General features: G+C 39.8%; 1 protein-coding gene across 5 annotated transcripts in view; it reads right to left on the bottom strand.

Annotated features, from left to right (window-relative positions):
- The window catches only part of nrxn3a (neurexin 3a), a 285,289-nt gene that overhangs the window by 81,410 nt on the left and 186,475 nt on the right, over positions 1-17,404 (bottom strand). For 3 of the 5 annotated variants that reach the window (XM_053336305.1, XM_053336302.1, XM_053336306.1), the window contains 6 exons: positions 14,488-14,691; positions 12,483-12,509; positions 9,513-9,632; positions 9,113-9,233; positions 7,605-7,865; positions 608-798 (listed from right to left, as the gene is read on the bottom strand). In XM_053336305.1, coding sequence (XP_053192280.1) covers positions 608-798; positions 7,605-7,865; positions 9,113-9,233; positions 9,513-9,632; positions 12,483-12,509; positions 14,488-14,691 — 924 coding nt within the window. The remainder of the gene's footprint in view (positions 1-607; positions 799-7,604; positions 7,866-9,112; positions 9,234-9,512; positions 9,633-12,482; positions 12,510-14,487; positions 14,692-17,404) is intronic. The other 2 variants (XM_053336307.1, XM_053336304.1) reach the window with 1 other exon arrangement.

The raw sequence follows: 17,404 nt of genomic DNA on the forward strand, positions 1-17,404 counted from the left end.
AAAAACATTGTAGGAGGAGAGGATCTTAATTTGTCTGGTTAAAGTAAAGTTTTAGGGATTTTATCAAGTAAATATTAAATGTACTTGGTTACTTTACACAACTGCCAAACCATCTGTCATTCTAAAAACTCAGTGATGTGTTGCTGAGTTATTTTGCGCCACTGCTGACCCTCAAATGTTTAAAATTATGCTGTGCAGTCCAAAACAATGTAACAGTTGCTGAAAAAATCAAACATAACAGCAGTCAAAAATGTGGTGGTCCTTTGGAGAGTAGTAGCAGCACACTCAACAGTCCAACAGGCTATTCTCTTACTCACATTGGAGTGGAAGCTCAAATATCATAAAACAGAATTTTCATACCAAACTCATACCACCATGTCAAAACAATACTGTGTACAAATACATTTCCAAGATGTAGGGTATTGTAGGGAAAGTGAATTTAGAGAATGACTGAATTACTTGTGCAGTAAAATGGACACGTTAGCAAAGTGAAATTAAATGCAAGTAGTGCACCAACTCAAACCAGTAAAGCTGAATAAGAACTGTAAAGAAAGAGAGGAATATAAGGAATAAAGAAATATAACCATATAACAGGTGTCATGCATACCTTTCAGGTCCAGATTCTTGGCCCCATTGATACTCTGACTAGTAGCTGTAGCGTCTACTTTCAGTGTATGGGTGTTGCTGTTGTCTCGCGTGATGGCCACATTATGCCACTGGTTGTCATTTAGTGCTCTTTCACTTTTGCCCTTGATGAGGTTAGGTCCATTTCCAAGGTCAAAAACATAGTGAATGTATCTGAAAAAGAAAAAAGTTATTTGTATGACAGAAATGAGTCTAGGGCAGCCCATTTGAAATGGGTGTGGGCAGGTATACTATACAGATAGATTCTGTCTCTGGCCAGTAGAGAATGCCAGATTTGTGTGCTGCATTTAGATGTTCTAAAGAAAGAAAAAGCAAAACTAAGGAATAGGAAATAATTTCATAGGTGCATAGTTATTGCAAGACACTCTACTGTCACCAATGTGTTGAATTGCATATACTGTTAAACAACTGTAAACAATATTAAATGGATACCCAGCAAACCTGAATACACATGCACACATCAGAGCCAACCAGCATACAAGCAGCCACCTGGCCATCTTCAAAGCTTTCAGCTTTCAGCTTATCATGTCCAAACATACAGCCCCCACAGCTCATTTTCATTTCCTGCTCATTTTGGTTTTGCATCTACAATTTTATAAGAATCTGTAACTGTACTGACTTTCACCAACTAATGATAGGCATACAGCTTGTTGTATGCATAATTTGTAGTGTGGGAAATGTCAGTCGAATATATGAAGAAATATGAATACTATTAAAACAGAATTGATGGATGATGACATTTGACATTTTTAATTTTAGTTCGACTATTATTATTACAAATGTATTTAATCCCTTTCCATATTTTTTAAAATTACAGTAGCCACATAACAATGCTATATGAAAACTGAAAAGGCTTCTAAAATATTTATGAAATATAGGCTTAACTTGAATTTATCGTACTAATATTAGTCTACTGTTACTGTCCATTAAACATAAGTATTCTGGTGTGACACATATCCAGCTCTCATAATACATCCACTATTCAAAGGGGCAACTGCCTGTTCCAATATGGCAACTGCATCAATGCATTGACAATGCCCAGTGTGGCAACTATGTGTTTATACACCGATCAGCCAAAACATTAAATAACACTGATTATCTTGTTCTGATTAGCTCACTGATTATCAAGGAGTGGAATGTATTAGTTCAGTTCCCTTAAATTGCATCCATGTTTCCTGCACTTGTCTTGGTCCTTCCAACTGTGGATGCATGGAGAGACGCAGGAAAACCATTCAAGGACAGAGAAGACAAGGAAATATGTTTTTAGAGACATGAGACATTGTTTCCTCCGAAGCATTATGTGAAGCGACATCTGTTTCTGATGATGGCGGCTGCTGTTCACAGCTGAATCAGCTGTCAGTCGGTTTTAATAGCTGTAGCAACTTTTGGCAGAGTTTGTGTCTGCAGACATGTGCAATGTGCTAATACTAATAAAGGTGCGTAGTTATCACTGACAGACAGCAGTGTTTTCTTTCTGCAGCCTGTTATATTTTACCTGTTTGACATCTGTACATGGATAAAAACCTGTTCTGTAGTCTGTGTCGTGCTCAGAGGCACATGAACTATTACTGCTGGCAGAATGTGTTTATGTATTATTTGTCTGTATTCATTGATATTCTGAGTGTGAATAGATTATTTAATAACCCTGAATATGATCAGGGTGTTTTCTGAACACTGGAAATTGTTTATTAAGCTACATGTTTCAGGAAAAATTAATATGATCTATCATGTAACTCATATCAGACTTGATGATTTTCAGCCTCACGTGGAAATGACGACAAATTATGTAAATTATAAATGTATTTAAAATATCACTTGCTGTGGCCATGTTTAGCTCAGTGGGTAGAGCACCCACCCCATGTACTGAGGCTACAGTCCTCACTGCAGGCGACCCCGGTTTGAATCCCGCACCAAGCGGTCCTATCCTGTGTCATTGCCCCCCTCTCTGCCTCCCATTTCCTGTGTGTCTCTCTACTAACCTGTACAATAAAGGCAAAAAGCCCCAAAAATATACTTAAAAAAAAAAAAAATATCACTTGCTGACAGACTTCCTTTACGTTAATTTTATCCATAATAACATATAATATCCATCCATAATAACAGTTAATGGGGGATATAACATACTGTATCATGCCAAGAAACATCTTGTTAATACATGAATGAAGTTATTTATGGTTCTTTTGTTGCCAACTAAAACTTGGGAGTGACATACTTGAATTTATTCTATAATCTGTCTCACCGATCAGCTACAGTGGCCAATCAATAAATAAAAGGGCAGGAAAAAAACGTCTTTGGAGGCTGCTCTCACGTTTGCTTGCTCATAGCTCCTCAGAGATCCTTGTCCTTCAATCCTTGCTCTTCCAAACTAAGAAACTGCTGTCAAAATGGTGTTTCAGAACAACTTTCAGTTCAGTGAGGGAACATCAATTAAGAGACATGAGATGTACCCCTTGAGGCTGAAAATGGATGAGCATAAGGATCTGAATGAAGTTGACAAGGGCCCAAATGTGATGTGTAGGCTACTGGGATCGAGCATCTCCAAGATGTCTTGTCAGGTGTTCCTAATATGCCATGGTCAGTACCTGTCCAAAGAGAGACAACATGATCATGGGTGCTCACTGGTGTACAAAGGGACAGAATGCTAGCCCATCAGCTCCAATCACACAGATCCTTAAGCACAAATTGCTGAAAAAGCAGAAGCAGTGTGATGCTCTGAGCAATGTTCTGCTGAGAAACCTTAGGTCCTGGAATATATGTGTATGGTACATGTATCACCTAACTAAACATTGTTGCAGACCAAGTACACCCCTTCATGGCAATGGTATTCCCTGATGCCAGTGGCCTCTTTCAGCAGGATAATGTGCCTTGCCACACTGCAAAAATTGTTAAGGAATGGTTTGAGGGACAAGGGTTCAAGGTATTGCCTTGGACTCCAAGTACACCAGATTATCAGCATGGGATGTGCTGGACAAACAAGGACAACAATCCACGAATACCCCACCACAGAGCCCCCCTGCTCCAACCCATAGACGGTATATATAATGGACGTAACAGCCATGACATCACCCATTGGTTTGTGGACTGCTGCTTTGAGGCCAATAGTATCGGATCTGAGCAGCGCCATCTTGAAAATTTGAGGTGCATGTCGGGGAAAAAACAACACAGATTCGACTTGCATCCGGAGGAGCAAGAGGACAGAGCGGGGGAGATTGCAAGGGCTGGTTCTTGAGGAAATTGCACGCCTACCTACCACAGTCTACACTGGCAACCTGGTGATGCTAGCCAAGTTAGCTGTTACGACCAACTATAACCACAAAACTCCGGAGAAAACTGTCTGTGTGAAACAAGCTCACGGCTATTTCCATACAGCCCATCTGTCCGCCCTCCTAAACCTGTGAATCAATCAACCTGTCAATCACGACGTAGCCACGCCCTAATGCATACCCTGCTTTATCGTCAAATATAAAATCAGGGAGGCCAAAATTTCACAAATGAGGCAATGGAATTGCATTGAAGAAGATTGAGACCATAGACACATTTTGAAAACGTTTACTGAGGTTAGAAATCAAGTCGATTAATTATCCATTGACTGGTATAGAGACAGAAGTCCTTTCGAACACAAAATGGTTGCCCCCTGGTAGCCTTTTGATAGAATGCAGTTCTTAGTTAGTTACTTCCACGTTGGCCTCATTGCAGAGGACCGGAACTCCCCGTCTGCTCCAACCTGTCCCTCACAACAGTCCAGTTGAGGAACCAGCTCTGGAGGATTACAGAGAAGAAGGCAGCGTTTCCCGACAGCATCAGCTCCAGGCTCCTGAAGTCCTGCGCAGACCAGGTGTGTGGGATAGTTGAGTATATCTTCATGCTCAGCCTGAAACTGGGGAGAGTGCCACAGCTGTGGAAAACATCCTGTGTGGTACTGATGCCCAAGACACCGCACCCCAAGGATTTCATCAGCTACAGGCCGGTGGCACTAACATCCCATCTAATGATGGCCCTGGAGAGGCTGGTCCTTGTCCATCAATGGACACACTACAGATTGCCTACCAACGTGGCATTGGAGTGGATGACGCCGTTATTTTCCTTCTACACAGAGCACTTTCTCACCTGGAGAAGCCTGGAAGCACTGTGAGAATCATGTTTTTTGATTTCTCCAGTGCTTTCAACACAATACAACCTGTGCTCCTGAGGGACAAGCTGGAGCACACCTCACTTCTTGGATACTGAACTACTTCATGAACCGTCTACAGTATGTGAGGTCTCATGACTGTACAGTATGTCGGATACAGTTGAGTGCAGTGCGTGGGCCCCGCAGGGGACGGTCTTGGCTCCATTCCTCTTAGCCCTTTACATTGCAAATTTCACACACAACACACCCACTTTCATCGGCAGAAGTTCTCTGATTACTCTGCGACTGTCAGCCTCATCACATATGGGGACGACAGACAGTACAGAGAACTGACGCAGGACTTAGTAGATTGGTGCCTGAGGAACCATCTCCAAATCAATGTGGGGAAGACCAAAGAGCTGGTGGTGGATTCCTGCAGGCGGAGACACTCCCCTCTGACATCGCTGAACATCCAGGAAATGGACATTGAGATGGTGACATCTTACAAGTACCTGGGTTTTCACCTGAACAATAAACTTGACTGGACAGATAACACCACTGCATTTATAAGAAGGGTCAGAGCAGACTCTACCTGCTCAGGAGACTGAGGTCTTTTGGAGTGCAGGGGGCACTCCTGATAACATTTTCTATGGGGTGGTCAGCTGGGGCAGCAGCATCTCAAGAGGAGACTGGACAAACTCATAAAGAAGGCCAGCTCTGTCCTGGGATGCCCCCACGACCCGGTGGATGTGGTTGGAGAGAGGAGAATGATGGCCAAGCTGTCTTCTTTGTCACAGTCCTTTGGGGTAGCTGTAATTAAACCGCTTCTTAAGAAGCCTACTCTTGATTCAGAGGTTCTAGCCAACTATAGGCCTATATACAATTCCACTGTTCCTCCATCCCCTCAGGTAAAGAGCAAGGGTGTCATCCTGGACAGCACATGAATCGTCTCCATCCCTTACTTTCAACAACCTGCACTTCTATCCTGGTAAACACCCTGATCACATCCCGTCTGGACTACTGTAAATCTCTCCTCTTTGGTCTTCCGTGGAAATCTTCTTCGCAAACTCCAACTGGTACAGAATGCAGCCGCTCATATCATAACCACAACACTCTCTATTGAACACATCACTCCTGCCCTGCAGCAACTTCATTGGCTGCCTATCAAATCCCACATTGATTTTAAGATCCTTCACAACCTGGCACCATCATATCTCTCTGACCTTATTCACATCTACACACCTTCCTGAACTCTCCGATCCTCCTCTGCCAACCAGCTCTCTGCCCCATCTGCCAACTTAACCACCATGGGGTCAAGAGCCTTCAGCCGATCTGCCCCCCGTCTCTGGAACTCTCTCCCACCAGACAGTCACACTTTTGACTCTGTCTCCACCTTTCAATCCCGCCTGAAAACACACCTACCAACAATATACAAGAAGTACTGGAAGAACTGACATTCAGATACTGGTCAACATGCTAGTCATGACCTTATTTCTTTGGATATTAATGCAGGTAGTTGCATACTGTCTCACACTAACTATGCAATCACATTCTTGTTTATTTATTGTACTAATGCACTTTGTAGTCACATTCATATGTATTCTTTATCTTTGCACTAAATGTTACCTGATTTATATTGTTTGTACTGTTGTTGTGTTATATGTGCCTTGTAAGGAGTCCTTGAGTGCTTTGAAAGGCGCCTTTAAATGAAATGCATTATTATTATTATTATCTAGCCTTCCCTTTCTCTCCAAGATCCTTGAGAAAGCAGTTGCCAATCGGCAGGGTAACTTTCTACATAGTAACAGTTTATTTGATTTTTCAGTCTGTATTTAGAGCCCATCATAGCACAGAAACAGCACTAGTAAAAGTAACAAATGACCTCTTAACCTCATCAGACAATGGACTTCTCTCTGTCATTGTCCTGTTAGACCTTAGTGCTGCCTTCGACACCACAGATCATCAAATCCTGTTACAGAGACTTGAGCAATTAATTGGCATCAAAGGAACTGCATTAAACTGGTTAAAATCCTATCTATCATATCGATTTCAGTTTGTAAATGTTAATGATAAATCCTCCATGCAAACAAAAGTTAGACACTGTTTCTCAGGGTTCAGTGCTTGGACCAATACTATTCACCTCATATATGCTTCATTTAGGTAATATTATTCGGAAACACTCAATACATTGTCATTGTTATGGAGACAATACTCAATTATATCTATCAATAAAGCCAGATGAAAGCAACCAGTTAACTAAACTACAAACATGCATTAAGGACATAAAGGGGGACTCCCATGATACTCTGAGCTCCTGTCTCTTTTCACCTCCTCCCTCTCTCTCTCTATCCATCCATATCCATCCTATATTCATTAACATTCATGTACTATTAATGCATTCACTAACCTAAACTTCTTCCCTGGAGTTATCTGTGCTTTCTCGTCTCACAGGTTATCTGGGCCTGTAGATGTCCAGATGACAGATTCCAATCCCGGACCTACTAACTAACTCTCCTATCCTTTCTCGTTCTCCTCTCTACCCCAACCGGTCGAGGCAGATGGCCGCCCACTTTGAGCCTGGTTCTGCCTGAGGTTTCTTCCTGTTAAAAGGGAGTTTTTTCTTGCCATTGTGCTTGCTCATTGATTGATTGATTGTTTGACTTTATTGTAATCTACAATCTGTTATTATGTAGATCACATCACAAGATCGAATGCTGTGTGCTGGTCATTATGATTACACTGTCAAAATCAAGTCCCTAAAATCATTGGGGAAAGTCAAAATTTTAGCCTGTAAACAAATATGTTATATTACTTCTAAAATGTTAAGCAATCTTTTCAATATAAAACCTACCCTTTAACTAGTTCTACAGCAATAAAATCATTTCCATCTCCAGAGTTGAAAAGTATGAAGCCATCTGGGGAGGTGGTCTTGAATTGGAAGAAGAGGTGCATGGATGTGTAGGCCTGTAAGGTTGCCAAGCTCAGATAGCTGCTCTTGGACTTGAAGGTGACCGGGTCGGCAATAATAGAACGAATCCCAAAGCGGGCATTGAGCTCGCAATAATCAATGTCACCATTCTTGCACAGGTCAATGTAGAGCATGCCGTTGAATCTAGGAGAGGAAAGAAATAGGCACTTAGTGAAGTTACTGTCCCAAAAACATGCACCTTCTCTGGAAAACAGAGATAAAGTAAAGACTCCAGATTTTAAATATGACAAATCCATAGTTAAATAAGTCTCCACTGCATTGACTGCTTCCTGAGAAAATAAAGCTAAATTTATTGACTTTTTTTATTTAGGTGCAGAGGAACTCCACAAAGCTATAAGTCATATTTAAACACTTGCATGTCCATATCCAGTAGACATAAGCAAAATTTGGAATAAAAAAGCTGCCTGCTGCTGGAAACAAGGCTGATGAAGGCGTTAAGACTCAGCCAAACTGTAAATGTACTCTAAACTGTAGAGCTGTAGAATTAGGGTTGGTTCCCTTGTTATTTGAATCTTATAAATATGACAAAATAATTTGAAAACCTAAAAATGTGTATATATACAGTACCGTGCAAATGTCTTCGGCCACCACCATCGTACAAACAGATATACAGGAAAACTATGTACACAAACTTTAAGAAAGCCAGGTTCCTGCTATTGCTCAAGTGTAAGGGGAGGTCACTTGCCACTTCAGCCTATAGAAGCTATTTTCTTTTCTATGTGTAGATATTTATATATATATATATATTATATATGTGTATATATATATATATATATATATATATATATATATAAAGATACTGTACAGTACTGTATATCTGGACTTTGAGGTGTGTCAGCTGAAAAATATGATGTAGAAATGTCAGATTTTTAACTGAATTTGACAGATTTTCCTGCTATTTACAGATAATGGGGGCCAGAGACAAACTCTCTTATGCCACTATTAGATTTGTTGTTTTAGCAATGCTATAATGACCATATATAATTATACTATCAGTCTCTTTATTAGAATACAACCAAAACAAGTTGTATTAAAAAACAGAAAAGAAAACTGCTTCTATAGGCTAAAGTGTATTCAGACCTCCTCTTACACTTGAGCAATAGCAGGAACCTGGCTCTCTTAAACCTAACTGGAATGGAGCCTCCAGGTAATATATTATATATGATTATTATTAATAATAATATTTAATAATTAATGTTACATTATGTATACATATTCCCAGTATTTTCTGTTTGTATGATGGGGGTCATTAAGACTTTTTCACAGTGCTGTATATACAAATATACATTTTAAAGTTATATATACACATATACATTTTAGATTTTATATATATTTTTTTATATATTTATTTTTAAATAAAGTAAATGTACCTGAGGCTCTGCAGATGACCAATGAAGCTGGATGGGATGCTGGAAACAAATCGGCGGTCTGTCATGATGCCTGTTTCGATGTTGTGGAACTCCAGACGAGTGTGGTCACCCACCATTTGGCCTGAAGATGGGGAGGGTGGAGGGGATGGGTTGAAAAGAAAGACAAAAAACGAAAAGAAAAGAGAACACTGTCTGACACTAACACAAAAGGGCTGATTTAAGGAGAAAATTACATTAACAGTATTAGATATATGTAACCATGTCTACATAGTCTCTTTTTAGAAGAATTGTGCATTTGTACTATCAGTCTCTATGGCAACACAGCATGGTGCAATATCACTAACAAGGCAATACTAAAAACATTCTTCAAGAATGAGCCTAGGTTGATGCAGGTAAGTACCTTCTGCTACATCATCGTCAACTGTTAGCTTGTAGGTTTTGCCACGACGCACCACACGCACTGTATGCCATTCATTATCATTGAGCTTTTGCCCAGCATACAGCGTCTCCGGTCCCTTGCCTGAAAACAATGGTCAATCACAAAGTTAAAGACATCCTGAGCCTAAAACCAAACCTTTGTTTTCAAACCAGTTGGTCTGGAATCAGTGGCACAATTCTACAAGCAGCTTAGTTGCTTGAAAATGACTATGAATGTAGTTTTTAAACCAATTCTTATATATTTGGGAAACAAAGGTTTGGTTTATTCAATGAAATACACAGTGAAAAAAATACAAAATACTTGACATATGTGACATTTGTAATTCTCATGAAATAACCACTATGCTGCAGAGATGGTTCTCATATGGTTTAAATAGAGAAAGTGCAGCTACACTAGGAAACATTGCTTTTTCTCGTCATCATGGTGTTATAGACATATTTTGCTTTTTCCCTCCTGTACATCCATTTGCTTCTCACTTTATTACTTTTTCTGACCATAAAACTCTAGCCTAAATGAGTAAGTTGGTCCACATAGGACACCAGTCCAGTATAAAGAGAACTTTGCTGTCACACACATTTCTGTAGATAACTGAGATACTAATAAGTACTCAAAACTAAACCACACAATTTGTTTTTAAATTCCTTCCAAAACCCATACTAACTTGTCGCCCCACAAAAAAACAAAAGGTGAAGGTCCAACAAGTATGTCACCAGAAATGTTAGCTCAGGCTGTTTAACAACACTCTTAGTGCCTTTTTCTTTCTATGTCTGAGAACACATTGTCAATTGATCTCCTCTACTTAGTGGTTACAGACACCAAATTACTAATATCTACGTACTGGGGGTTTGAGCCTCTTGTTTTGGAATTATCTATTGTATAAATTCTTACAGCAAAATAACTGATGTAAATGCAACATTTCCATTTAGAGTAAAGGCAATCCATTGTGATCAGTGAACGCCTGACAACCAATAGGCAACAGAGACACTATAAACAACTTTAGGGTTGTAGAAGTAACAAACAATGCAGCAGCTCACCATTCTTTAATGTATTATGACTAGAATGTAAACTGACATTATAAAATTCCTTTGGGTTTAAATTCCATGTTAGTTTAGTTCGTTTTAGTATTTGTCAACATGTGATGTATATCAACTTGCTCCTGAGTGTTTTAAGATATATATTCAATTCAAAAATGCCACATACTCATGGCTGCACCATTAAATCTAATTCTCAATCAAGTTGTCTGATGTATTATTGCATATACATTAATTAGAAATGTTTGGATCTCCATCGATATTAGCCTGATGTACCAGATGGTTTGTTACACAGAACCATCTAAGAAGTTGTCCATAGAAACTGTTTGCATGATAATTTCAATATAAGATGGAAATCAAAGTAAGATTCTATAGCTTAGAACAATGGACATACCAGGGGTCAATATTCATATTCAATATAAATATTTCAAGTAGCCATACTGAACTGCCCAGGCAGGCCTGGAAGATGTTGTCAATTCATTCTGCAATGGATCATTTTGATGCTGATAACAAATGAGAAATGTTCCTTGAACATTTATATTGTTTGTATATTGTTTGTTGTTCTGTTGGGACTACATCTGTGCTGCTGCTTTGTTTTGGTGTTGGCAAACTGCACCAATATTAGTGAGGTTACAGCAAAGATGGAGATATATTCCTTTATTACATTGCAAACATACTGCACTGTATTCCATGTATGCTGCTCTGATACTGGAATTAAAGCTGCACTCAGCCAGAAGTAAGATATGTTACAGCGCATGGAACAAGAGACAAAGTAAACAAACTGCTGTAGCTAAATGTCATGGGCAGTCAATTTATTGCAGGGATTTTTGCCAACCATTGACCAATCCAGCATATCATGGGTTCAAAGTTACATTTGCATATACTTTAACAAGCAGTTTAATGTGTTACACCTATCTGGATCTCAAGCCTGCTAACTGACATTACTGGTACACTTTTCCCTGGTGTATATTTGTTTTGGTGGTTCGTTCAACAAGCTAAGGTGCAAGGCAAGATGTGTAATCATGTTTTTAAGTTAGATAAGAAGGAGACCTTAACAGGAAAACAAATGTGGGTTGCTATTCAGACTCTGTAGCTCTTATGTTGTGTAGCAGGAAGCTATCAGGCTCTGTGTGATCTTCTGCTCTGACTATGATAGAACGCCACGTTCTTGCTTTATTTCTTTCAACGTATTAAATTTCCATCTACATGGAGGTTCTCATTTACATGAACTGATGATAGAATAGCATTTCAGCTAATTAATGCAAAACTGGGGGGGGGGGACATCATGAAACCAAACAATTTATAATATAAATGTCTATGTTTTAATTTCTGATTTTTCTCTCTACTGTAGCAGAAAACAATTGTATTTGACCTTTGAGCTGGACCTTGGATGGAAGGAATTTAGAAACAGAGTGAGGAGATTGTGCTGTTAGGCATGTGGTCAGAGTTCAGGTTATAAAGTCTGGAAACTGACCAAATGGGAAAACAGAGTTGAATATCTATATCTAAAATAAAAGCATCATTATTAACTATTCAAATTAAGTGTTAATCCCAATTTTCTCTTTTTTCCCCTCAATGATTGGACAGTCAACTTAAAAACCACAATCAAACTCATGTTTGCAAAAAATACATCAGATTATCACTCACTGACATAACTAATTATAAGTATGTCTTCATATAGAAAAGAAGTCACCACTCATTCCCTTTGATTGAGGCTATTTCTGTTGGATAACGGGTTGTAAGACCAACTGAGAAAACTAATTATGTAGGTGGTACCGTAAGAGTAAGTGGTGGGTGCTGTTGGACTCAAATTTTTAAAAAAAACATTTCCTTTAAAAAAACAACAACGTCAACATATTATCAACAAAGAAAGCAAAATGAAACTTGAGTGTTAACTTACTGGAGTTACAGTTTATCCTGATACAGTCTAGATGGGGAAGAATAAGTGACAGATGAAATTGCATCCTTCAAGGTAACTGCTGCAGACATCCAAAAACAAAAAGTCCACCCTTCCGGGGACGTACACATGTAGGAGGGCAGCCATTTTAATCCTTTAGTATTTGTATTTAACTTTATAACAAATTTTCACGAAACTCACAGATTTTAAAAGTTTTCCAAAAACATAATTCAATGGTAAATAAAACAATGTCATAGAAACATGCTAGTTGATAAAAGCTGTTTTTCTAGAGCTTGTGCATTACCCATAGTACCAGAGTTCAAATGTATTAATTGCTTAGTGACACTATGAACAGTAAAATGGCCACTTATAGTACCAGCTACATGAGATTTCCAACCCAACACAGACCTTTTGACTTTAGGTTTGAAATATTCAGATTAGAAAAGTAAAAGCCTCCACATCAACTAGGTGGCAGCAACCATGTATTTTAGAGCCACATATTTGTGAAAAGTCAAGAAATGTAGACTGATATACTTTGATTTGTTATTCAAAGAGCAAAAAAGTTTACTCTGTTAGACAATGGTGTAATATAAAATGTAAATTATGTATCTGAACAGTCCCACTTAGGCCAAAATAACTGCTTGTGCAGCTGTGAGGACACTGAGGGTTGGTCACCATGTGGCTGGTGGTTTCATGTGTCGTCAACCGCAACAGAAAAGTGGGAGCAAACAGCCACGATCCAATCAGCACCAGCACCATGCAGAGGCACAGAAACCCCAACCATTAGATATGGAGTACTACCCTATATATACTTGTGTCAGAGGAAAAAACTAAAATCTATATAAGCAAGATATATAAATATTTATATATTTTTTTTAAATATAGAAAATCACACACATTTACATAGGCTAAGAAATAATCTTCGCTGACCAATTAAATCGGCAAAGCTTTAACTTAAGTGTAGATTATATATACATTAACTAATAATGTTATATGATCAAAGAAGGATATATCTAAATGTGACTTGACAATCAGCTAACATCTGCCATCATTACTATCACCTATCACTCTTACAACTTATGAGTTTTAGTAGGCATACTTGCGAGATATAAATTGATGTGTGTGACTCATTTGACATTAGGGTATTCTCAACGTATTAGGACTGGAAGTGTTTGAAAGTACTTGGGGTCGCAGCCAGCTGTAGGTTTTGCTGGGCTCTGTTCTCGGGCTGTTCGCCTGACGGGCCGCAGGCTTAAGGCCTTTGAAGGGGTGAATACCATCTTTTGACTAAGCATGATGGAAAATGGACAGCTAAACATAAAAACAGAATACAAAAGAAGCATATACTCCAATAAAGGCATCACTGTAAGCAAAGAAAACAACCACCCAGAAGGAATGTGACAGGGAAATGGCTTGATGTCAGACAGAGAAATGAGGTTAATTAGTAAGAAAAGTATAGTTTAATGTCCTGCTGAATAATGGATCAGTAGGCATACTTGGTGGAAGTCACCTCTTAGAAAGTCTCAGCACACTTTGTTCTTTAAAAATATTTTAGTCAGGGCTAAACTTTTAAAGCAAGTGTCTGTACATGGCATCATAACATGTGTTCTGCTTATTGTGCTGTGACTGTCTCAAAAGTTTTGTAAACAGAATGGATATGACTATGTTTTGTCTGTTTCAAAGATGGGCAAAACATGTTTACCATTGAAATGAAAGTTATAATAAATGAAAGTTATTTTCCACTAAATAGTCAAATTCAGTAAGTAGTCCATGGTTATTTGTATGCACAAACTGCATTGACACCCATGCAGACAAGATCAAATCTCTATTATCTATGTTCCAAAGCTGATAGAAACCTCAAAGGGATATAATGATGATAACTGATGGAAAGACTGCACAAAAAAATAGAAAGAGAGTGAGAGAGAGGAGAGGTTACCACTCAATGGTAAACCATCTCATGAAGAAGGTGGCGGTGTGGAGGCAGATGGGTGGGGGGTGCATACGATACCTAGGTTGACCGTGAGTTTGACACGACCCCCATCCAACTCCAGCCTGAGAGTGTCGGCTGAGTCTCGGGAGGTAGTGGCCATGAGGAGGCCATAAGCTCTCTGGGAGCGAAAACGCAGAGACACGTCCTCAGCCTCAGTGTGCATGATGGTCGGCATGACTACCTTCATATACATGCTGCCATCATAGGAAAGGATAGAAGCCTCTGTATGAGAAAGACATGAGCACAGAGAAATGTTAGCCATATTACAAGTAAGGTTGCTGTCAAATCTCTGGAGCCAGAAAGTGCGTTGTATTATATGACAACCAACAACAGTGAGATGTCATGTCAGCTGTGACTACCTGCATATTACGGCTGTCACTTTTTGTTTGAAATTCAAACTTTCATTCCAATGGTAAAAAATTAAATATTCAATCTGTAATGTCCTGAATTAACTATTACATGCTCTTAGATCTATCAATAAATCAAGATAACAAATTGAAAATGGGGAAGCAGTTAACAAATTCATGCTGACTGGATAATCATAACACCGAATCATTTGAGAAGCTGTGTGTGTAAGTATTTTGGGGGCTTCACCATTGGCAAAATACCAGCAAAGATCAGGCTTGAAATTTTGTAAAAAATCAGCTCTCTTACTCTGACAACAAAAATGAGGACATGACAGCTAGCATTCTATACAAGTGAGGCAGTGGAGGCATCAAATGAGAAGAGCAATGTGAACTATACAGTTAGGTCCATATATATTTGAACACTAACACAGGTTATTTTACCTGTTTACCAAAACATATTCAAGTTACAGGTATAAAGTAAACATGGGTGCAGACTCTCAGCTTTAATGTGAGGGTATTGATACCCAAATTGGAGGAAGAGGTTAGACGGTTCCAAAACAGTCCCAGTTTTGGATCAGCATTCTTTGGATAGATGAAACTAAGATCAACCTGTACCAGAATGATGGGAAGAAAGAAAAGGTTTGGAAAAGCTCATGATCCAAAGCATCATACATCATCTGTAAAACACAGTGGAGCATACATAGCTTCTAATGGCACTGGGTCACTAGTTTTTTTTGATGATTTGACAAAAGACAGAAGATAACATAATGTAAAATAAGATATATTTTTATTGATATAAAAAAATAATAAAACAGGGGAATTTAAAATAAACAAAAAAACTATGTACAGTCCATGGAACCGTCCATTGTGAGTGTGTGAGTGAGTGTGTTTGTGTGTGTGTGTGTGTGTGTGTGTGTGTGAGTGAGTGAGTGTAAGTGGGGAGCTTACTAGGAATTCAACAATCTGATGGCTAAGGGGAAGAAGCTGTTGCAGAATCTGGCTGTTCTGCTATCAAAATCTCTTTCCAGAGGCCAGCAGGGAGAACAGTCCATGGTGGGGGTGGTTGTGGGGGTGGGAGGGGTCTATGATGTTGTGAGCCCACCTAAAAAGTGCAGGTGCTGCTGAGCTGTCTTTATAAGAGCTTCGGTTTGAAGAGAGCAGGACATAGTGTGTGTTATCTGCACCCCCAGGAATTACCTCCATTGGCCTGTTGTTGATGAGGAGTGGTGTGTGACTGTGCTGGTTCCTCCTGAAGTCTGAGGAGTGGTGTGTGACTGTGCTGGTTCCTCCTGAAGTCTGAGCAGTGGTGTGTGATTCCTGAAGTTGACAATGATCTCCTTTGTTGTTTTGACATTCAGGACTAGGTTGTTTGTGTTGCACCAGTCCACCAGTTGGTTCACCTCCTCTCTGTGGGCCAGATCATTGTAATTCCAGATGAGGCCCATTACTGTTGTATCGTCTGCGTACTTCACAATGTGATTAGTAGTGGACCTGGTACAGCAATCATGGGTCATCAGAGTAAACAGCAGCGGACTCAGGACACAGCCCTGAGGGGAGCCGCTGCTCAGGGAGATGACGCTGGAGACATTGTTTCCCACCCGCACAGATTAGAGTCTGTTGGTGAGGAAGTCAAGCAGCCAGTACATATAAGGGTGCAGAAGCCCATTGTGCCCAGTTTGCTTACCAAATACTGTGGGGTGATGGTATTAAACACTGAGTTAAAGTCCACAAACAGATGGTCTGATGAGCCAAGGCGGGGGATGGGGTGCTCAAGTGCCTTCTTGATATTAGTACAGGCAAGAACCAGTGTGTTCTCTCCCCTGCAAAATCCACATACTGATGGTAATGAGGGAGAACTGTTTTCATGTTGGTCTGATTAGAGTCCCCCGTCACAATGAAGACACCCAGGAGTTTCTTAAAGCAAAGAAGTGGAATATCCTGATCACCTGATCTCAACCTGATCAAAAATGCATTTCACTTGCTGAAGACAAAACTTGGGCAGAGACCCACAAACAAACAACAATTGAGGACCACTACAGTAAAGGCCTGGTAAAGCATCACAAAGAAGGAAACCCAGTGTTTTGGGTTCCAGACCTCAGGCAGTCATTGCCTGCCAAGGATTTATGACAATTTATTAAAAATGAACATTATATTTATGATCATGTTATTTGTCCAATTATATTTGAGCCCCTGAAATGAATGGACTATGTATAAAATTGTTGCAGTTACTTACATTTTATACAGTATTTTTGTCCATCCCCAAGAACATTAAAAGCTGAAAGTCTGCACTTTAATTGCAACATGAGTGTTTCATTTCAAATCCACTGTGATGGCATTCAGAGCCAAAATTATAAAAAACTGTGTCCCTGTCCACCCCTCCCTGAGCTACTACCTTACCGTGGTGGAGGGGTTTGCGTGTCCCAATGACCCCAGGAGCTCAGTTGTCGGGGGCTTTATGCCCCTGGTAGGGTCTCCCATGGCAAACAGGTCCCGGGGGAGGGGCCAGACAAAAGGTAGCTCAGAAGACCTCAATGACGAGTAAGAGAGTTGGTCTTCCGTGTCCCTTGCCCGGACGCGGGTCACCGGGG

This window comes from Scomber japonicus, chromosome 16 (assembly GCF_027409825.1).
Source record: "Scomber japonicus isolate fScoJap1 chromosome 16, fScoJap1.pri, whole genome shotgun sequence".
Lineage (NCBI taxonomy): Eukaryota > Metazoa > Chordata > Actinopteri > Scombriformes > Scombridae > Scomber > Scomber japonicus.